Source organism: Chironomus tepperi, unplaced genomic scaffold (genome assembly GCF_022539635.2).
Source record: "Chironomus tepperi strain 1889 unplaced genomic scaffold, CSIRO-AGI_Ctep_v1 contig_130, whole genome shotgun sequence".
Taxonomy (NCBI): domain Eukaryota; kingdom Metazoa; phylum Arthropoda; class Insecta; order Diptera; family Chironomidae; genus Chironomus; species Chironomus tepperi.
Genome location: NW_027226252.1, coordinates 121,988 through 147,000, shown reverse-complemented (window position 1 = coordinate 147,000; position 25,013 = coordinate 121,988). Strand labels below are relative to the sequence as shown.

Sequence of the window (25,013 nt, the reverse complement as noted above, 5' to 3'; positions counted from 1 at the left end):
CATCTTGTAAAGTTAATGACAGCACTTAAATTTGTTCTGATTTTTTCAGAGTTGTTTGTTGTGGTTGTGTTGAGCTTTATGATGTTAAAATCGATTATTTTGATTTAAAATGCTGGTCATGTTCAGAAGGCGGGTAATTAAGTAAATCTGGGTTTATGCTAATCATACTAGAGAATATGAATACGATGCTCAAGCCCAGTGGACAAAGGAATCTTAGCAGGCAAAGAACTTGCCTTCATGAGCAGAGTGAGTAGAGAGCAACGCTCACGAGCATGCTCATCCAGTATATTTAATGTGACTCTTTGACTGTTAGAGTTGCATCGAATTTGTAATAAACATATGGTAGCCAGCTATAAAATCAGCTTCAAGCGCTAACTAGGATAGATCATGTGCAGATCAACGGTCAGCAGAGAAGTAGAAGAAGACTTATTATGATTGTTAATCTAAACTGTCGATAGAATTGCATTTGGAATAGGAAATTGTCAGACGGTAGCCAGCGGACTTTAGGCGACATCTGAAAGGGGTCATGAATCACAGTTGATCTGCGCGGCCAGCAAAGTAAGTAAGTCATTTATTAATCACAATTTGACAATTCAGACCAGATTGCATTCTTGTGTAGCAGGTTTCTTAGGCACACCTTAGCTAACCATATTCTAGTATAGCTGAGGAATGCTAAATTGCATACTTTAGAAATCAACTCTAAGTAATGCCGCATATATTACTAAATTATTTAATCAGTTCTTGTGGTTAATGGGTAGTTTAGTCACAAGATTAGCTATTAAAATACCTCCGCTAATTTATTTATTATACAAATAATTTAAATAATTATTTTTAATAGTTTCATTGAATAATGCTAATTCAGTTTATAGTAAATAATTATTATTTTATATATTCTCATTCATCTTCTTTAATTCACTTTATGCAATATCCATAAAAAATTTATTTAATGAGCTGAAAATTATTTAATTGACTGCGTTAAAAGAAAAAGGAGAACATTGAGTCAATATATGATGGGAATTAACTGTTTATTTTTCATTAATCCCATGCACGCTTCCATTAATTTTAATTTTATTAAATTCAAATTTATCAATTTGCAAAGAGATAAATCTTTCAACATATTTTAATCTCATGGATTCAAGAGAAATTCCTCTCTCTTTTTTAATTTAATCTCTCAACAATTGCCGTTGGTTTTTCACGTTGGAAATATGTAACGTTAATCGGCTTTACGTATACGCATTGCAATTCTTTTATTCATATATTTCATCGTCTCACATCTTTGTCTGGTTGATAGTGAAAGTAATTTTAAGGTAGATAGTCTCTCACTCTATCTCTGAGCTTTATTTTTTTCTCCAATCTCTCTGTGCCTTATTCATAACAGTAGACAGTAAGCAGACATTGTGTATGTATATCATAGAGCGTAATTGTATACAAATCAAAAAACTCTACAAAAAAAATTGGTATGTGCAATGTGAATAAGCATAAAAAATATCTCTCACGACACTCACACAGACAATAATGTTGTAATGATCAGCTTTGCTTAAAATTTTTTTTCTTCTTGTGTCTTTTTCAAAAGTTTTGCACGATTCGCTCGCAGACACGAGAAAACAGACTCATTCATAGTGATATTTTAACTACGAAACTGAACGGTCGTGTTTTAAGATATAATGCGATAAAATATAAAAATAATAAAAAAAATTGCAAAAATTTAGTCGATTTAAACGGTAACAAAATTGTGGATATTTTTTCTATCATTAATAAAGTGAAATTTTTCTTTAATTATATTTCTATTGTCGAAGAAAATTAGACAGTTGCAAATAATAATTGATTTTTAACTAATAGCACGTGTGTGCCGTAATTGATGTGTAATATTCAGTCATAACAGGATTAAAACGAAGAAAAAAACAAATTAAAAGCTTCTCGCAATCGATCTTTACTTTTTTTTTTTTTGCAAGCGAACATCTATACCGCCCTAAATTATATTATATGATGTGATGTAATCGAATAAAAAAAAATAATAATTATGAAAAATTTATTAATAATATGAGAAGCAATTAATGTCGTTAATGCAAAGTGCATGTCGCTTTTTATTTCGCGCGCACCATCAGAAGAGAAATAAGACACAAAAAAAAAATAAAATAAAATCATAAAGAGACCAGCAAGTGTTCCAATATTGTTAATTTATTGTTTTTTACAATTTTATCTCGAATTGTAATTCATGATTCGTGAATGTGAGGAGAACAAGAAAAAAAATTAAGTTCCATTTTTTTGCTTCAACCTTTCATCTGAGTGCTGAGTATAACAACAATAAAAAGACATTAAATACAGTGCACATTGGTTAACAGAGTAAAAAAAAAAATTATAAAATTCACTTTCAGTGATATTGAAAATAAGAGCAAAAAATATATAGAGATAAATCAAGGATTTTAAAAGTATTCGACAAGCGCGGTGTGTGCTATTGAAATTAAAATTAATTTTTCAAAAAATAAATATATATCACTTAAAAGTGTTTGTCGTAGGCATTTTTAATGTTCGATTTGCTTGAAGCTTTAATTAATATCTTTTTTAATTCCTTTTTTTTTTGATGTTTTATGCATTAAAAGGAGCAGAGATTTTTGATTTAATTTCACCATCATTAATGTTTATTTTAGTCTGAATTTAAAGAAATTTTTGACATTTTTGGACTTAGACTTTCAAAAAAATTCTCTGCAAGGTGAATTGTAAGGAATTTCATTTTACGTGCAATAGTTGAACGATCAAGACTCATTTAATATTTTCTTAAATTTTTTTCTAAGTTTGACTCAAGATTACTAATAAAGATTATCCTAGTTTTTAACCAAAGTTGTTCTTATTCCACTCTAAACTGTAAGTTTAAATTTAAGGACAGTGATTTAGCTAACATCCTCATTGGTGCTTTGACTGAACAAGTCACATTTTTTTGTACATCACGTTTGTACATAAAAGCATTTTAAAGCATTAAAATTCTCGAAATCGTGCTAAATAAAGTAACTCAACATAACACCGCAAATTTCATTTTTCACCGTAAAAATTGACCGAAAACGGCAATCACGGTGTCGTCAGGAAATTCTCAATAGCAATAGTCACGATTTTGACTACTTGCACAGGATTGCTAGTCGTGATTGGCTCTTACTTAGCTTAGAATCTTCAAGATCTGAACGGCTAAGCATTTTGTTCCTATTCACTACTGATTGTGAAAACCCAATAAGCATGCAATAGATAATTTTAGATTTAAAAGGTGCAATAAGAGTTCTCCTAACACTTCGTCTCTTCTATGAGATATTACAAAGTCACCTCAAATATGTTAATCGTTACATGAAATCGATTACATTCAGATTCTTTAAATCTATCTCATATTGCAATATTTGCTCATTCGCAAGATAGCACACACCGGGCACACAGAGTAATCGCAACAATATTGGACAGATTTCAATGAATAGCTCTAGAAACAATAAATCAATTAGTTCGTCAAAATTAAGTTATAGCAACTTATCCTACCAGGCAAAGAGGCCTTCATCTTACCCAAACGGTACCTAAACGCGGTCTCTTTACCTCTTAGGATTATTAAAAATCTACTAATTTTTCAAATTAACTCTTCAAAAAAAAGAAAAAAATCAGATCAATAATAATTGATTAAGTTGTTACAAAATTCGCGTGACTGTAATAATCATAACATTCTTTAGATAGTTTAATGCTGCCAATCGTTACAAATTTCAAAAATCCTATATCATAGCTTTCTATCAAAAACTTCATTAGAAATTTCTAAATTTCTCATATCAAACAACTGAAACTATCCCTCAATAATAATTTCACTTTACCCAAGTGCACACATGCTATTAAAAACAATCGAATGAAAATTAACCAGTAACAATATCGCGAGTGTATCAATGAAAATAACAAAATAGAAATTACACATTCGGCATGAACTGAATTGACCAGAAATCTATCTAATAATATTTCCAATATCTTTTCTCCCTTTTCCTTTAGTAAATAACGAAAAAAATATAGTAAAAATTCAATTCCAAGTTAGATATTGAATTCAATACAAAATGTTAGTTACGCTCAGCAGAGCGCTATATAGACATGTGAAGATTGAGATGAAAAAACAAGTTCTAATAATAATGTAGGAAATAATGCTACATTTATTTATATCCAAGTGACATTTTAAAAAGAAATATTTCATTGCGTAGCAAAGTGAATAAATAAAGTTTAAAAAAAATAAGAAGAAGAAGCAGCATAACGAAATAAATAAATTAAATTGATTTGTTAATATTTGTGCAATAAGAAAAGAAGAAATAAATATATAAATTAAGAGGTTGGAGAAGAAGAAGAAATTGCATAAGATACAGTGAGTGACTAAAGTAGAGTGACATAAGAAGAAAATACAGATAATAAGAAAATAGCAAAAGAATTCCATTTAAGTATTAAGAAGGAGTGAAAAAGAAACAAAAATAAGAGTTTTTAAAAAAAATTGCCCATTATGAAGGCCTTCTTGTTAGCAATCGTATTGCTTTCATATGCTATAAGCATATTTGCCGTGTCACCTGTACGGCCTGGCTCCGGCACTTCATCGGCTCGTTTGCCGCGAACTAGTGCAAGTCAATATCCAAAAAATATTACATCAAGGAGCACAACAACGAAGCCAGCTTTTCGAACGAGGTTAGTTGACCATTAGCGACTGCAACATTTTTTCTCAAGTCTGTTTCCCTCGACTTGCGACTTTAACATATTCCCGATATGACAATTATTTATAAAATATATATATTTACACAAAAATATATGTTCATATGCAGCATAACTGTGACATTCAACGGGGCAATTAAAAGTGAAAGAGACTTGACGGCGACAACACAGACAAAGATACAAAATAATTTAAATATTATGAACGACAGGACTAAAATGTTGTGAGAAGAGGAAGTTTTTGTAAATGATTTAATAAACACTAGTTAACATTAAGAAGCTCTTCGGGTGATAAAAAGTCAATTTATGTTGTAAAGACCAACATGAGTGCTTTCTTTTGGGACAGTATGATCAGAAGGAAATTTCATAATAATTGCTTAAGCTGCATGTCTTGTTTTTTGGGGGAAATGTTTTGAGAGAAAAGTGAATTGATGATGTCACTTTGGGTGACTTAATTTGTAGCACTAGCATTGAGCTTTAGTTTTGTGAATTCAGCACTGAAGCTTGATTTTAGGCTTTATTAAGTTAGATTTGAGTCCGACTGTTTAATTATCATGAGCGAATCCAGCTATAATAGCTGCCAGTTTTCATTCCTGTCTGAAATTTCCTTCAAGTTATCATTCTTCGATACTGACAAATTTTTGGGTGTGGGGTTATGAAAAAGGGTTTAATCAGGACAAGGTTATGCCATGTAGACACTATTAGGATAATAAGTGTCACAGACAGAATTGATCGACTGCTGTGCATTTAAAGTTTCAATCTGACCCACAAAAATTCATTGACATTCAAGTCCAAACCCCAAAAAAAAATCACAATCAACTTCCCCTTTAAAAAATGCGCACAAAATCATGTCCCGCAAATTAAAAAGACATTTCTCAATTCTTTCTTCTTACCGTAAACGAACAACATGAAATGTCCAATAATGCCGAAAAAAGAAGGAATGTCTATTGAATTGTTGTCTTCATTGAGCACAAGCAGATCATACCTCTCGGCCACAATGTGCCAATATATTTTCCTTTTATTTCGTAATGAAATATAATAATAATAAACACGACCAGCTGAGCCCATATACGATACACGGCTACAATACAGTAATGCAAAGAAGAAAAATTTAAATAAAAAATGTGCGTAGAAAGGAAAAACTTTATTGTATTAACCGTAGCTGTTTTTTTTTTTTGCAAAGTCATTGCCATTCTGTTACAATAGTGAGTAATAAGCCTAAAGCCATAAGCATGAGGTGCATTTTAAAATTAACAAAATGAAAATATAAAAATTTCTCTCATGTACGAATTGATAATAAGTAATAAAAAAATGAAACAATCGATAGCAATTTTGTTCGATATATGTAAGGCAAAACATAAAAAAAATATATATAAAATTAAAGATCATTGCTGATTTCTTGTGTGCTTTATTTCCTTCGAATTTCATTTCTACGACTTTCGATCTTACTTAAAACAATGATTAATTAATAAATTGTTGTATGCGCGTGAACGATATCACCTTTTATGCAGTATGTCTACCAATTTATCAATATATGGAGATAGAAGAAAAGTTTTTTTCGGACACAAAAATTATTGGTTCAAAAAAAGAGTTTCTTCTTATGTAAAGAAATCAATTTTTCTTATAAATTTCACAATTATTAAGTTAGGGTCGACCATTGATGATGTGTAGCTTAATTAATAAGAGATTATGGAGCTTTATGGTCATTCAATCCATATGACACAAAGAGGATAAGTCTGATACAGAGCTCGAAGTCGAATCGAAGCTTATATGGAGTCTAGCCGACTTGAGTTATACAAAATCCGAGTCGAAATCGAGCTAAGATCAGTAAAATCATAAATTTAGCTTGACATCACTTAAGAATAACCCCAAAAGGCATTAATGTCTCGAAAATTACATTTTGATGGACCCGAAAAAGCAGCTTAATTTACACCAAAATTAACCGATGTATCGATTTGTTTAGTTAGTCTCAATTCACATAATTACTTAATGCATACATGTTAAAAGATACAGAAATGCAGTGAGATGTATGCAAGACATAAGAAATTTCAAGTTATCAGACTGAAAAGAGCTTAAACGATTTTATTTTTTCTTTTCTTTTCTTTTCTTGTTCCTCCTCAGTTGAAGTTGCTTGCTGCTTGTTATAGACTATTGTGCCCATGTTTAAAAATTGATTTTCATTTCATTATAATGTTTCTTAATCAGCCGAGAAAATAAAGAAAAAAAATCAAATGGGCCATTGACTTGCGAATGCGAGATATTTGTCGAATATTAGTTTCGACTACGTATATGTGTATTTCGGGCTTGTAAGCATTTTCATGCTTTCATAAAATAAAAAAAAAATTATGTAAATAATAATGAAAACAAAGTATAAATGAGATAAAGAAAGAAGAAAAAAAAAATGCAAAAAGGCAATTTTAACATGTGTGTAAATCGTCAAGCAATTGCCATTTTGTGGCTTAAAGGGAAACTTTATTTTCGCTACATAACTTAAACTAGTGTAGAAGCAAAAAAAAATATTCAATTTTTATTCGATTAGTGAAAAGAGAAATATCTAATGGCATTCCTTAGACTCTTTTTGTGGCGAGACCTGTGATTATAGACGTGTCTTTAAAGAGAAATAAAAAGTAAATATTTTGTTCATATTATGGGAATTGAATGCCCAGCATGAATGAATAACTTAGTGAATGAAAAGCCATAAATGCTTTGGTTGGAAAGAAATCTGAAGAGGCTATGAATGAACGATATATCGATGGTTTGAGCGCTTTTTTTCTCACAAAGAATATTAGCTTATGAATGCTAATTCTCAATGGTGCAATAATGAAGGTAACAAAGAGTTGAGTGACATGTCACGTTTAAGAATTGAAAAGCTAATGACTTGTTATTGAAATTTGAAAAATGACTATAGAAAAGTACTTTGCATGCTTAATTTTTTATTTGGAGAGTTGTGAAAAAAAACTTCAGCAATTCATTTAGAATGTGAATTTTTAAAGGTTAAAATGTTTAAACCAGGATATAATTTCTAAAATAATGTGGATAGAATCTCTTGGAATAACTTGAAGCTAATTATTTTGCATTAAAGAAAAAAAATTTCGAGATTTTTGTAGATTGACAAAATGTTTGATGGTGAAAATCACTTAACCTTTATGGTGGAATTTTTGGGATTTAAAATGTTGAAAATCAATTTTAAGTCTTAATCAGAGTTTCAAAGCTCAAATTTTGTGGTATCTTTTGGACTTTAGAAGCCGGGGCTCTCAAAGTTCGGCCAACTCTGGTCTTAATTATAAACATCCTTGTCATACTATGAAGGATAACATCCATAATAGAGTCCTACTTAAAGCCAGCCCAAATTTGACAACTTTTACGCAAAAATCTTGACTACTCAAAGATATAAGCTGTACCATGTTTCACATTAGCCACAATTAAATCGATTATTTGTCAATTATTGTTTCTCACGGTACTAGAGGATGATAGGTTCAAGTGCCCTAGACTTCCCTCATAACACATAAAGACACTCAATTACTCAATAACAATCACTCTACTAAAGCATTAAATAAGTGCTCATGCAAATAAATTCGAGTAAAATGTAAATTACAAAAATTTAGTTAATTGAAAATTGACCCAAAAAAATATATCTAAGTTACTATAACAGGCTACTTAAGTGCAAAAACCATGAAGATTCAACCTTTTAATAGTAAAAATATTGACATGTACCCAGCAGAAATTGTGTACACAATACAGCACTTCATATTAGGAAAAATCAGCTGTAAATATTGTGTCATTTTACAAAAGAAAAGAAAAGACTTGAAAACCACATAATACAGATTTCAAGAAAGCGCAATATGTACACAGCAGCAACATATTCATGTGCAGAAAAAAATATGTACAAGTTATGCTCTAAATTATACCATTCATACACTTTTTTCTCCGTTTGACACATCTATCTCACTTGATGCAGTAGTTATGGATTATTGAACACAATTTTGCAATATAAAAACCAGTTGCGAATTATTTGAACTGCTGAACTACTTATTACTTACTGAATAAGCATCATTATTATCACAATTATTCATGCGAATAAACGATTTATGCAATTTAATGTGAATTTTATTTAATAATAATTCTTTTTTTTGCGCAAGTCAATTCATGCTTTCTTCATGAGCAGTTTTTTAGCTATAACATGCGTACAAAATCAATATTATGAGAGTTATGCACTCAATTATTCACTCAAAGTTTTTAACTCATTTCATTTACCGGAACAATAAATAAAGACCGAACACTGTGTAATTTGTTTGAATAAAAGAAGTAAGAAATTAAAGATTCAAAAGTGTTGCTGTTAATGCCTTCTTTTCTTTTTGTGTTTTCATACCTCATCATCATCATCATAGACGTATTAATCTTACTTCTTTTGTTTTTCATCGTTTCTATCTTGAATGGAAATTATTAGTGCGTGTTTCTGATTTGCAACATAATAGTTATACATTATGCATAATTATTGGAATGTTGGCAAGTTATGTTCAACTTTTAAATACGAATTTATTTGAGGCAAAGTAAATTGTAGTAAGAAATATTCTCACGATAAGTTACGTTATGATTATTAAATTGCTACTTTTATTGTTCACACATGAGCCTGTTATTATTTATGCCATAGATTTTTATGTTATTTTTGTTAAATTCCGGGGAATTATTCAATAATAATCAGTGCATTTGATGACTATTATGAATAAATGTATACTCCTTAATGCATACATAGTATATGCATCACTAAATTTCAAGTCACGATGGAACATTAGCAAATATAAAATGAAATTAAGCTCAATGCCCCCTAAACTCGCTAGTCATTTAATTATTGTTATTACATTAGCATTGTATTTTGCATACTGGACTTATTCAGGTTTTTGAGCGAGTTTTACAGCTAAATATGCTTTTATTCATACTTTGCATACTTTTTCTATTCAAATTGTATGTTTTCTAATATTCCAATTTTATTTCAAATTCATGGATACAATTTGGCATGCATTAATCTACAATAGAGTCTAGGACAAGCATTTACTGAAGATTAGAGCTCATTGTCATTTTGCTACTGGCTAAATCACTACTAAATCACACTTCATAACAGCCTAAACTAGCTGTAGTGTCAAATAACTATGATAAGTACATTAAGACATGCTAAAACTTCAATTTAATACCTCATTAACACTTTTAGTAAATTTTATTATGATGTCGCAATTAATTCAGTGTCAAAAATGAAAAGACGACACTGCTTTAGGGCATACCTTAGGGAACACGCCTCATTTTTTGGTACTTTGCATTACAAAAGGAAATTTTAGTACCATTAATGTAATTATTTAAAAATAAATATATTTAATAGGTTGTCTCCAGTTGGTTATGCAATTCCTTGAAAAAGGTATTGAATTTACTTAAATTAAATTATTAATGGGTCGTTTACTTAATAAATAACAGTAATTGATGAGATTTTAAACCATCTGTCAAACAACATATTCTTAACAAAATTCAAACCCGAGCGACTCAAATGACTATAGAAAGTCATACGGATGCCAAATGAATGCAGCTTCCATTTGGTATTAATGAAAGAGGTTTATAGAAGCCTTCTTAATTTGTGTCGCTCGGGAAAAGTTTAAGCAACTTTGCAACTTTGCAACTTTGTTAGTTGACAATGAAAGCTTGCTTTTTATTTATGTCTACATTTTCACCATGTAAAACGCAACTAGGAAAGCATAATTTCTCAAATTCCTAAATTAAAAAATTTAGCAACAATGTTTTAATCCAAAAATGCATCCAAAACACATGCAACAATTTTACCGACCGTATCAACTTCATAAACAATAAAATTAATGTTATACACTCAATATTTCACACTTTTTATACATAAATAATTTAATTCACAACTCATCTGCAAATTATGTCTTAAGAAACATGCAGTATGAGTCTAATTTCCGCATTATTAATATGCATAATATAAATAATAAGCATTACAAACATTGCAAAATAAAAATCATAAAAATGAATCGTGTCAAGCTTAAGGGCTCATTAAAATCTAGTTTTTTTTTTGCATCAACTCCCACAATGTTCGTGATTATTGTCAGTGACTTTACAAAGATTTTCCACTAACCAATTATTATAGTAATCTTAATCAAATAATAGTAAATAGCAATAATAATAATAAAATGATTTACATTGAACCAAAAAAGTAAGCATAATCTAGAGTGCCTCTCAACAGAGATTCGTGCCCCCCGACAAGCAGCAAACTCGTTGCAGAACGGGAATGGAAATGAAAGACAATAGTTAATTTTTTTTTTAAGTTTCAAAGAAGAAAACAGATCGACAAGAATAAACCTACATTATTTTCCTTCATTAATTATCTGATCATGTTAATGACTTTAAAGTTTTGCGCGAGCTCATTCAATATTTTTTTTTGTGTTTCGTATTTCGATATGTTTTAAATGATTTTATTTTATTCACCCAAGGTTTATCTACTTATTTTGAAAGTGCTGGCATTTTTTTTTTATCGTTCATAAAAAAAAAGTTTTTATTTTGCGGGCTTTTTTTGCTACACATTTTGATGCTGAGAAAGGAAATTAGCCGTTTTTTTTTGCCGCTTATTCATTAAAATTGAAAGTTTCACATTAGAAGCAATGAAAAATTGTACGGCTATGATAATCATATTATTGCTTACTTTTTATGAAGCCGTAATCATTATTTAGATTCAATAATAAACATAAATTATAGGACTTGGATCTATTAATCAAAATGCTGAAGACTAGGTCGTTAGGTAGAGTAAATGAGCGAAATAGAAATTGTTTTAGATTAATTTTTATGACTTAAAGTTGCGTTTGCAGGCAAATAAATTTAAATTGTGGAGATAATAAATTTTTTGTGTTGAAACTTTCAAGTTTAAAGCTTGTGTAAAGGATGTGATCTTAAAGTTTTATTGAATATTGAATATTTTTTATTAATTAGTACAATTTATTTACTTCTTAATATTGAAATTAATATGCAGAACTAGCAATGCTAGTAACTTATGTGTCTTAGATTAATTTATGGATACATTGAATTATGTTGAGTACATTAATTTAGGTTAAATGTTAGAATGCTTCTCAAATGAGCTATACACATACAATTTAGATCATAAACTGATCGAACTAAAGGTTTTGTTTATGACTGCTTGATTAATGTTTCCTCAAGAATATTAATTATATTGATCGTACATGCAGTGTTCTTAGAATTCAAATTCTCAGCATCAATTTAAATTGGAGCGAATCATTCAAATTAACGCTCACTTTTATGCCAGATCTAGAACTGTTTGAAACTCAGTGGTTCAAAATGTTTGATATTCAGACCTTCTCAGACATCATTTGTGAACGACTCTAATTTTGGTTTCTGTTTTGGATACATTTTAATGTCTTTATTATGCCATTCTCAAGGTTTCCTTATAATTGGGGGTTATGAAGTTCTTCAAAACAATTCCAACATCAATACCTTGTTATCTTTTCCTCATATTATTAAGTGATCAATTTTTAATGACATGAAATCAACGAAATATTTCAAAAATTCTTCAAACACCAAAATTTGGCTTTTCTTAGAAAAATAAATGATTTGGGAGTAATTAAAATGTTTCTTGTATCTTTCTGAGAAACACGAAGATTTTAAGGTTCTGCAACAGCTTTTTCATTAACACTAAATGGAAGCTGTCTCACTGTGGAGCCTCTCTTAAAAGCTACGCGGAACACTCTTCAATTGTGTCTTAAAGCACTGAAATCAAATTAAAAGTCTCAATAATATTTGATCAATTCATCACCTTTAGCCTGTCATTAGCACTTAATGCCTTCACATCCTACTTTCCCTTAAAAATCAACAAGTTTAAAAACCTTTTAATGGTCAAAATCAAGTACGTCTGTAGTTTATTTTTATAAACATATTCAATTAGTCGTGTCAACCCTTGTAGCCCTTACATCAATCTATACGAACTATGACCTAAATTGACATTCATCATGACTTTTATCTGCCAATGTTCAAAATATAATTGTTACCTAGTAATTGGCGCCTTCGCGTACAGTGTTAAATTTTAATGAGACATAAAGAATGGACAAAAAGAAATTCGATTCAGTTGTGGCATAAATGGAATTCGACCTATGTGGTATTTGGTCTGTTAAATTAAATGTATATTTAAACACATGTTAATTAAACAAAGTAATATAAGTCATTGCTTAACTGAGCTCAATATAAACTTTAGCTGAACATAATTCATATGATTTTGGTAAGACACATTCCTTCTGGATATATTTTGAACAGAAAAAATAAAAACAAAACAAAAATTATAAAAGAAACCGCAAAAAAAAAATTTTAGCGTGTGAATACGAACATAAACTGCTGATTTTTTTCTTCAGTTGCGACAAAAACAAAACCAAAACAGAAAACCTGTTTTGGATTAACTGCATTTTTTTTTTTGCTCACATTCATTGGCTCGCTCTGTATGTTGGTCTACTACTACTCTGCATTTTTTATTGTTGACATAAAGTATCGAATGTTTCATCACATATGAATGAATGAATGGACGGACATCTACACAAAATACCACTGAAATGATGTTAGGAAATCTCATCATTAGATATAATGACAAATTAATCCATTGCACATTTTTTTTCGCTTTTGCTCTTTAGGATTTATAAACATGTGTAGATAGATTTTTTTATCGCAAATTTATAATGTTGATATTTACTAAGGCATTGGAAAGGAGTTGACTTTGAACAAAAATCTTCAGAAATTTTAATTTTGATTGATTTTCAAATTTGATTCTTGAGTGATATTCAAATTATATTCAAGGAATGCAAATGATCAATCTGTTGTTTAGTTCATGATATAATTCTAGAAACGTCAAGTTGTATTACTAGGTCTTGAGATCATGATTGCTATGTCGACATTACAATACCACAGAAAACAGCTTGTATTGTGCTAAGCATTTCAGAATTCAATATGCTGTGAAATTAATTAAATTATTGAGCTAAATCTCAGCTAAACCGAACATATAAGCATGGAATTTGCAGTATTTCTAAATTAACTCTTAATTGTGGTATCTTGTGGTTGTCAAGAGACTAAATTCCCTCATACTCGAATGTTTCAAATTGCTTATAGAGCTTAAGATCCTGAAAGTCTAAGTTTCTAAGATTTTCTAGCTCCAATACCAATTATCATCTCAATTTTAGAGAATGTTAACTTCAAAAACGTTCCACAACCGCCTCATTACTCTCGCATCCATTCGAGACGAGTTCATCATCATCATCATCACAGTTTCTTCATAGAAATATCATAAAAGCATGAAGTGCATTAAAAGTCATACAAAATATCATACGAAAAATAAACAAAAGACACACATAATGATATGGTGTTGAGAGATATACGGCCTAGCGACCTTGTCATGTTCATGAAACGAGAAGAGAAGAAAAAAAATCACGAAACAATAAAACCGAGTAATTATTGGCATAGAATGCAAAACGATCAAGGCGCATTTGCAAGTTATCTTAATGTCGATGATCAAAATTCATAAAGAAGTAATAAAATTTGAAAACTCACAGAAGCAGAAACATTTTTTTTCCTACATCATACAATGTGTATAAAATTAGCATTCTCGTAAAATCAGGTGTTGATTTTAATAAATAACATTTTATTTACTCAATATTGAGATACGCTAGACTATTATTATTAATTTTCAATAGCCAAAATGAATAAATGAGTAGATTTGTTGTGCTGAACTCGGGGCAGAACTATAGCAAATAATTATAATAAATTTATGTTTCCACAATAGATCAAATTTAAAAATATAGAATATATTGAGGTAGATAGGGACTGTTGAAAATTAAGTCGGTCAGAAATTGGACTTGTTGACCCCCAACCGTTTCTTATTCACTTGATTCAGTGTTGTCCAAACTATTTTATGATTTAGCGCTAAAATTATTTCAATTATTGTACTACATCCGCTAAAGACTCAGTTCACATGTCTCTACTTAGTTAGTTGGTGACTACTTCTAATGATTTACATAATGATTAGTGTCATGCAGTCGTTAAAGATCACGCCTGTCCTATAATAAATGTCTAGTTGATGACTAAACAGTTTTTGGTCCACTCGGATTATTGTCAATCGCTACAGATCACACCCGCCCCCATAACAAATATCTACCGTCATTTATAAACAACCCCCCATTAATATAAAATTCAAAAAATTGAATATGAACAATGGAACAAACGGATAAATTTTGAGGATTACTACAATCACAGAAATAAATAAAAAATTTGAATCATTTTGCAATGTCATGATGGCTGGTCTGTGCCTTTTTCCATTGTTCATTTTTCAATAAATAGAAAATGCAGTCAAGAAGGAAGTAAATTTATTGCTATTATTAAATTTTTATTGCTTAAGTTGAAAAATTGAAAAAAGCATTTAAATGAAATTGTACTAAAACAAATTTTGCCAAGTGTATAACTGGAACATTAAAAAAATATATTTAAATTATGTAGAGCGCTTACCACAGGCTCGAAATTCATTAATCATGCATGAGTTGTGAACAATAAATGTTAGATTGAGATCGTGGAGGAAGGGAATTTTATTTTATGTTATTTATCATAAAATTGAAATCCTATTTGCCGTCAATCTTCTGACAACTCAATCCACTTGTCACAAAAAACTGAGTTACACCTGAATATTATGTAAATTGAGTAAATGTGAAATTATGTTTGAGCTGATTAAATTTGAGATGGATCTAATTTTGGGTTCAATTAGGTGATATCCTATTGGCATATTATGTGGATGAACTATCTAAGCTTCCGGTAAACAAAATTTCGAACCTCAATAGTTTAGAACGACTTCTTTAAATTTTTAACCCTGATAATTCGAAGACTTTTAAGATTTGGTATAGAAAAGAATACTCAAGTCAATTCAACTACTCATGACACTTAAATATATTTTTATATGAGTCAAATTTAAGCTAACTCGAATAGCACAAGTAGGTTAATCGATCTATCATCCGGTACTAGGCCAGTGTAACTTTTACATGTTTTTAAACCAAATCCGCTTCAAACCGGTTTGAAGTCAGATTTTGATCGATTATTCGATATGTGCTCTTCGGGTAATTCTTTGTCTAGATAATTCTTTGTCAATTATTCTACAAATGCATTTAAATGCTTTGTCAATGCCTACATTAATTCTTATACACAACCTTTGTTAAATTCTAGAGCAAAATACAAGAAACAAGTAACTCAATTCCTAATTTAGTCTTGATTTAGTCATCAAATACAACACAAATTTGACTAAATTACATTTGAAATTATTAAGGAAATCCAAAATTGTTTGAGAAATTGCCAATTTGTGCCAAATTTCTGCAAATCTTTTTTCACTTAATCAAATTTCAAATAAGATCAAAAATCAATAAAACGATCATACATTTTAGGTAAAATGCAATTCAGCATCTACTAACTACCAACAATCACTTGAATTTTTGGATCTTTTATATTATTCACGGTGGACCTACCTTGATTTTTATTTTTTACCCATTATCGCTTACTACTGAGATGAAGTTTTTTTGCATTTATCATCAACAAAGAAATGTTTATAAGATTTCAACACCTGTTAACATTTCATCTGATTTTCTCTCATTCCCTTTTTCACGCAAATGGAATTTTTTGTCTCTCCATTTGATATTTTTAGACATGCGGTCAAATCTATTGAATGCAATCTCGTGACATTGTATAAAATGTGCCTCGAATCAAGGATAAAAATCCAATTTCATTAATTTTGGATAAACAAGAAAATAAAGAAGCAAACTACTTATTTATGTATTTCAATCTATTTGATCAATAACAAGCACAACGAGTTGAACTTTTTTAGTATGCAACGCTTTGATAAAAGTCGTTCACATTTCAATATATAAAAAATTTTGTGAAATGTAAATGTCAATTGATTCGTATATCTATTAACAGAATGAAAAATTAATCTCTGAAATAGGCATAGACCGGCATGGAAAAAGTTTGCATGATCTTTGACTTAATTTAATAGACATTTGTGCATAAAATCAGCAATAGATCATTAAAAGAAGAAGAGTTTATGCAAAATACCAACATGATCTTTTGAATGACATTATTTAAATCATTTTAATTTCGAGACTACAAAATGCGGTTGGTAGCGTACGCATTGACATCCATAAATTTGATATTTATTTTCGGAAAAGTCAAAAACTATAGTTTTGCACAATTTGTTGATATTTTTATCGACAAGTTCATCCAAAATATTAAATAATTCAGATAAATAATGCCTTACCTCCAAAACTACTTTTTTATTTAAATTAAGTTATGTCTTCGATATAAAAACTGGGCTATGACTTGAATTTATAATCTGATTAACACGATTTGGCATTTCTAATGCTTCTTTTTTTCTTAGAAAGATGCGCGGAATATTTTATTAAATATATCATTGAGAATTTCGTTAATCCTCGGGTCATTCGATTGATTTAATTCAAAATTTTACGATTTTTTTGTACACCGACTATGACATTGACCCGTGCTAATATATTTTATTCATGAACAAAAATATTTTTGTTGATATTTTGCAATAAATTGTCGTATTTCATACAAATTTTTGAATAAAAGAGCCTTAATTGAATATTGATGAAATAAGCATAATATACAGCATATGATTGTATTTTTGAGGAAAAATGACGAAGTTTTTTTTCGAGTATTCGATCTTTATAGAACTGAACGTTCTTCTTGATTTTGAATTTTTCTAAGATTTTTGAAATTTTGAAGCATTTTTCTTCAATCAGATTCATCAAATCTGGATTTTTGTAAATTAAAATTTGAGAAAATGTCAATTTGAGACCAAAGTTTTGACAATATCACAACGAAGTGATGTCATCCTTGGTACAATGATATATCTCGTGGGGTCTATAAACGCCTCTAAAAATAGACATTTCATATTTTTATGGCCTAATATCAATAAAAAACCGGCAGTTATCAATGATTTAGTCTAGGTTCTTTGAAATATCAAAAATATGTTTAATACATCAGCTGACATTTTCAATTTTTTCTAATCCTTCTAACATCATTGATTTTTATTTGATATTTCATATCAAAATCTGAAGATTCATTAACATCTGCTGCAATATGCAGAGATTATTTTGACTTATTTTTTATCGTTTTTTTGTGTGACATTTTAAGTATGCCACGAATACGCAAAATAACATCAAGTTTATTAACAATCAAATCAGCCATATCTGCATTTATCATGGTGAAGTCAGAAGTCGTAAATATTAGTTCATATTTGCAATTTTATTGATCATTGATGAATTCGAATAGCTTAGCTAAATCTGCATTTACTATTCTTCTATTTTATGGATACACACTCTTGAATATAAATTCTATGGTATAGCAAGCACATTCCATTCTATGAGGAACTCTAGCCAAAAAAAATGCATAATCTTGTAGTAAAAATATGAATATATATTTTTATAAATCTCAGTAATTTAAAAGCTGCTAAATTGGAGTTTCCTATTTAATTAAAATTTTTATAACTTATAAGGAAGCAATTTGTCATTTTGAGAACTACTATTTTTTACATTTAATCATTTTGAGCGTGGAAACGATGAAATAGCATCATGAATATGCATCACATGGCGCCTATCACAGTTTATACTTATTAAATTAGGCATAATGATTTTTGCAAGGTAGATGGTAATCGAAGTATTTTATAAAACTAAGTGATTAAGGAAAGCCATAAAGTAACATAAACCATAAAAATTTGATACAAAATTGAGTCACGATTGTTAAAATTTTCTGTTTCTGAGAAGGAAATTAAAAGCTAATTTATGCTTAAAAGCTAATTATGCGTTTTTTAATATCTTTTATTTGTTAAAGAATCTCAAATTTTATCAGGAATATTAAACATCCTTAGCAGGCAAAGAGCATCCTCTCAAGAGAAGAGCAGGCAGAGAGGAACTCTCGCAAGCATGCTAATTTAGATTTGAGATAACCAAACTTTGGAGAGCACGCTCTTTCCCTGTTAGGACAATCCATGACAGTCCCTGACCTATCGTTTGCAACACTGTTCCATAAATTTTTAATGCGATTATTAATTTTCTTTGAACTTCTTTTGAAATCATCCATAAAATATATGCTAAATTTATTCGAAATTTCGGCAACATACAAAATTGTAAATCGATATGATCGCGTATTTATATTATCATAAGTTTGTTAAAGTAAGCATATAGGTCACTAATATATCATGTTTAAAGATCACACAAAAGTTGAAAAATATCAACAGTAATCATGTTCATAGTTATTAAAGAGGGATGATGAGAGTTAATATCCACAAGCTCTAAACGATAATGGACCGTGTCATAAAATTGAGTATCTTCAGTAATCTATGCAAGATAGAAATATGATTCGGTTGGATAGTAAATAAAAATTAATAATTTGTATGGACACACACGTTTTATATTGCTAAACATAACAGAAAAATCAGAAATAAAATATCATCAGCTTGTAAATTGAAGCCATCCAATTGATTATTGTACCATTACTCATCATAAATCTTTTTGTCTTCTTCATCTTCTTTTTAACGTCGGTAGACTTGTGTCGTAATAATTCACACAAGCTCCTCACGGTTTCTTCTTCCACATGCAGCATCTTTTGACACAGTTTCGGATCATAGCGTTAGCTTGCTGACTAATTCATTTAAGCTTATTCAGATACGATACATGAAATGCTAATTTGAACATGATTGAATAGAGCGCATTATTTATGATGTTATCTTTGATCTTCTAGATTGAATTTCTAGTTTTTAAGCTGTTTGTTATTTGAATTTTGAATGTAGATTGACATAAATCAAATATTTTTGAATGGAATCAGTTTCATGTGATCTTGAAGACATTGACTTGATGTCAATCATGGGAAGGAAACTAGATCATTAATGCCTTCCGTGAATATAAACCCCAAAGACCTATTGACAAAATAAAGTCAACCACAAACGTTTCCACTTCTTTAATTACGCTAAAAAACCAATTGATTGTTGACATCAACACGCTGAGAGACTCGAGACTAAAAATACACACAAATCATATTTGCTATTTTTGTGCACACACTGTGAACTCCACCGATATTGTTGCTTTTTTTTAAAAGCTATGAAACCATAATTGCAATGTTTCAAATTGCTTAATAATATCCATAATGAATGTATGCTAAGGTAGTAAATAGCAAGTACAAATAACACATTTGCCTTTCATGCGCATGTCACAATTAACACAAATGACAAATTGATGACGAATTAGACAGTCAATTTAATTAAGTACTTAAAATATTTTCACATTTAATTTTCCCTTTTTGATAATCTGTTAAGTGCTTCTAGTCTTTTTATTCAATTTCAAATTTTCTCTTTTTTTTCTTCCTCAATTTTATGTATTTTTTTCTTATATTTCAATATCATGAATTTTGAAATTATAGAGAACAGCAATTGCTGTCGATATTCGAAGCTGTAATTTCAACACTTGAGGGAAAATTACAGCGAATCGATAATCTGGATAAAGCTGTTGAGCATATGATGCGACGTGTCGAGTCATTGGACCATAAAGTGGCCGACAATATACTCAAAACAGATGCCATTATAACGAGATTAGGTGATTTAAATACAAGACTCTCTGATGAGGATCCATTAATGAGAGATAAAGTTGCCTCAAAAGCATCATCAGCGGTGCTAAATAATCGATTGTTGTCATTAGATCAGAAAGTGTCTGACATTGACACAAAATTAGTTAAAATTAAGACACAAATTGACAATAATTTCTTGTCAGTTGATGACATTAATGCTGAGGCAAGCGAGAAGAAGCCAATTCATATGAATGTAGCTGACATAACTAGAGCAATGAATAGTGAAGTTATGAGCCATGTAACTAAGGATTTAGATATATTGAGAAAAACCACTGAGGCCATTGACAAAAAGCTACAATTTCATGTAAATTTAGTGTCACAAAATGTTGGCAAGATGCTTAATTTAGTTCAAGATGTACACGAGGCAATTGTTGTTGAGCAAAATGTCAACGCTTATAACACGACGACAATACCGCCATATCTGAAGTCAAGTAAAATCGATTCATTAGTCCATCAAGTTAAACCAATTCTGTCAGTGTCGGAGAAAATGGATGAAGTGTGGAATGTTGTCGTTGGAACAAAAAGCTCCATTGATGATTTATTGCCAAAATCTGACAAATTGCTAACACAAACACAACGACAAGAGCGCGCAATTGGTCAAATACATCAAGATCTTCGCACAAAGACTAATTTAATCATTGAAAATCTCGATATGGTAGAAAGGAGACTAAAAAAGCAAGAGGATGATGTAACAAATCTCTCACAACGTCCAGTTCCAGCTGATTTGCTAATTGACCCAACAATAGATCGACTTGTTGAATACAATCCAAATAGATATTCAGTTTTTCAAGAATCAACTGAAAGTCAAACGACAACATCAACTGTTGCACCAACAACACAATCATCAGTAACGAATACGCAAGCAACAACCAATTCAGTTGCAGGAAGTGGCATAAATAATTTCATTAATTCAACATCAACGAATCAACCGAATTTGACGAAAAATGCGGCACCACGCAAAGGTGGCGTTATATTTCCAAGCATTAAAAATAAGCCATCAAAACTTAACACAACCTTCACAACTGATGCTCTCAGTTTTAAAGACGTTAAAGTGAGTAATTTAACTAATTAACTTTTTTATATGCACATTAGTGGGACTTTATCAAGTAAAATGGAATTGACATAATTAATAAATTTTCTTTTCTTTCACAGGGATTTTCATGTACGGAATTGATGAATGCAGGCATGCGACAATCAGGTGTCTATTATCTTCAGATTCGTGGCACAACTTATTGGTTTTTGAAAGTCTTTTGTGAACAAGAAATTGCTGATGGCGGATGGACGGTAAGGAAAAAAAATTAAATTTTGTGTGGGAAATTGCATAAAATGTAACATAGCTGCGGCATGCTTTTGGGCATTATTTTCGGTGTCAATTATTAAAGTCGAGTTATTTGTCGCATTTCCGACTTTCTTTCCTTCATTTATTTTCTGAATATTATCGAAATGGTAGTCATGTAACATTATTGCTTATTTATAATTATGAAAGTTTTCTTTAGTTCACTTTAAATAGTTTTAAATATTTGACATGATACATTTTTGACATATTGACATGCAAGAAAACGAAATTATTTTAGTATTTTTACGACCGTACACAACAATGAGTAAGAAGAAAAGTTGTGGTCATTTCAATCATGTTGAACAAAACAACAGAGATAAAGTAGTAACTGATTATTAATAATAATTTTTGCAGGTAATTCAACGTCGTGATGATTTTGGCGAGCCACGAGAGAATTTCAATCGCGATTGGGCTGATTATAAAAATGGATTTGGTGATCCGGCCAAGGAGTTTTGGATGGGAAATGAAAACATTTATATGCTAACAAATAACGAAGATTATGCATTGCGCATTGAACTAGAGGACTTTGAGGGCAATAAAAGGTCAATATCATATTCCACTTCATTAATTTATGTAAATAAGCTAGTTTCAAACCAAACAGAGTCAATTTGAATATTTATTGGCGTAGACTGAATTTTTGCAATTATCTTTAATCGATTTATAACAGTCTATAGAAACCTTTCATTAAAATAACGATGTTTTTTATTGTTTATTAACCTATTATAGATACGCTCAATATTCACACTTTAAAATTCACTCAGAAGCTGATTATTACAAGCTTGAGATTGATGGATATGAAGGAAATGCTGGTGATTCACTAAATGATCCATGGTATGGCTCAAACAACAGTCCATTCTCAACATACAACAGAGACAATGACAGAAGTTCGCTGAATTGCGCCAGTATGCTCAAGGTTTGTTAATGCTTACTTAAACTCAAATTATGATAATGAATATTTAATTTTCTATCTTTTTTTGTGAATAATTTCAATACAATAGGGTGGTTGGTGGTGGAAGAGTTGTGGACGAGGTCTTAATGGTCTCTACCTTCACGATCCACAAGACATAACAGCTCGACAAGGTATCGTCTGGTTCAGATGGAGAGGATGGGACTATACGCTTAAAAAAGCAACAATGATGATTAAGCCATTTGCGAAGCCGCTCAACACAGTAACAAATACAAATTCTTAGAGTGTACATAAAAGCTTTAAACAAAAAAAAGAAGAAGATGAATTCCGTTGAGAGACTTCCACTCGCTATTTCTTTAACTTTAACAATTGTTTGTCAAGGACACTATTTTATTTCTTTCCTTTTCAATTCTGTAACTAATTGAAAGATGCTTTTTGGATAAATGAATTCCAAAATTATTTATTCATCGACAAAAAGTCCTCCATTAACCATACTTCATGCACTTTAAAAATCAATTCATTTATTCGCATACAAAAAGAAATTATGGACTGATCTTTTTATGGAAATACTTCTCTATGTGGGGTCGATCACTTGTTGTGTAACTTGACTTCCTCTAGTAGAAGCTATGCGGGTTAATCGCAATTTAATTTAATGGGGATTCAGCGGGAGGAAGAGTCTGAAGCTGAGTTAGTGGCTCTGAGAAATTGAATTTCTTGCGTTACACAACCAAATGAATGACCCTCAATCATTTCTTTCATATTTTTTTTGGAGTAGAAAGATCTTTCACACAGTATGCGCCGCACTTTCATTAGAAATCAGTTTGTTTGCTTATCGTTACTTAAAAAATCTTTTCGTTTCACAAATTTAAATTTAATAATAAACTGATGACAAAAAAGGAATGTAACAATAATTTATATATTATGTTTGATAGTTAAATTAACTTTTTGAGTAGTTTTTTTTTTGTTATTTCTCGTTCAATGCTTTATTTCCCATGACTTTCAAAAACTTCAAGAACAAAAAATATTAGTTTTTGTGTTTTTATGAATTTTTCTTCTTGAAGTTTTTCAAAAAAATAACTTAAGTATTCATCAAAAAAAAAGTATAATTATTATATGACTGAATGCAAAAAAATAAAAAAAATCTATAGCTCTTTTGTAAATAAGATTTCATCCAAAAAAAACCACACACATTCACACATTTTCAAATGCAATTTTGGAGATTCCCATCATTCATCAATCATTTAATGTTTGTAAATATTCATTTTTTTTTTCGTTATATGATGATTTACGATAATTATTTTAAATAAAGATTATATTTTTATTAAGAAGAAAAAAAAGACTCACCGTTAAGATTTATTAATTTATTCAAATTTTTTTTTTGTTTTGTTTTGCAGAGAAACTTTGAATTTTTTTTTTTTTCGTTCACTTGTTAATGCTTTTACGCTCATCCATATTTTTTATTTTTATATCTTCATTCACGAGAGCTACTAAAGTGACACAAGCATGAAATTTTAAGCACTTAATTAACACTTTTCACTTCCAATTTCCTTATAATAATATTATTATATTAAACAAAACAACTTCACAGCAGTAAACAATACTTTTTTTACCGGTAGAAATGTGAATGCGGCTTAATATTCTGAGCGCGTTTAGAAGTTAATTCTTATAAGAATCGTTCTTATTGCCAAACAAAATGTTATTCAAATGATTCAATTTAAATAATATATGATGTAATAAAATTCAAGTTTTAATCCAGACAACAGCAATAAATTATTGATCTACCATAAAAGCTTCAAATCTAATCAGTTGTTGTCACATCATATCAATAATTACGGTTTTTATTGTAAAAAAATACATCAAAACTTTCGTTTAAGAAACAAAAAAAAAAACGAGAGAAACGACCGGTAAAGCAATGATTAAATGTCAAATATTAGATAGGGTAAATATGCTTTTCAAAATCCAATCAAGTCAAATAGTCACATTTATTGGTGGATTCGTGAATGAAAAAATCAGAAAAAAAAATGAAATGAGATAATAAAGTATAATAAAATGCAGAGTTGAGGCTGCTTAGCGTACTTGTTTAATGAATAATATGAGAATCTAGACTGATAATAGTTTCGAATATTCTTAATGGTATATACATTTTTTATGTACCTGGACTTGAAGTTTTGTGAAACTTTGCAAAAGTAACATTTATTTTGAGAAACTTAATGTCTTTGTATTAAACCAAAACTAGACTGCTGTTGTTCAAAATTTAGTAAACAAATTCCTAAATCATTCGAATTCATGCAATAATGCATTTGAGTCAAATAGCTTTAATTAGATTATTGATGATTACTTTAGGTCAGTGGTGGGCGACACTAGTAT

At 29.9% G+C, this 25,013-nt stretch overlaps 2 protein-coding genes across 2 annotated transcripts in view; one reads left to right on the top strand and one right to left on the bottom strand.

Moving 5' to 3' along the window:
* Positions 1 to 24,218, bottom strand: part of LOC139087701 (putative leucine-rich repeat-containing protein DDB_G0290503) — a 37,229-nt gene extending 13,011 nt beyond the window's left edge. Inside the window, exon 1 of the mRNA XM_070636593.1 lies at positions 23,991 to 24,218. The gene's annotated coding sequence lies outside the window, so the exon portion shown is untranslated. The remainder of the gene's footprint in view (positions 1 to 23,990) is intronic.
* Positions 1,638 to 23,633, top strand: LOC139087696 (angiopoietin-4-like). Its single transcript, XM_070636587.1, has 7 exons — positions 1,638 to 1,721; positions 4,003 to 4,674; positions 20,200 to 21,454; positions 21,556 to 21,687; positions 22,094 to 22,281; positions 22,466 to 22,652; positions 22,738 to 23,633. The coding sequence occupies exons 2-7, from the start codon at positions 4,496 to 4,498 to the stop codon at positions 22,927 to 22,929; spliced, it is 2,133 nt and encodes a 710-aa protein (XP_070492688.1). The 5' UTR covers positions 1,638 to 1,721; positions 4,003 to 4,495; the 3' UTR covers positions 22,930 to 23,633.
* Positions 24,219 to 25,013: the final 795 nt, after the last annotated feature.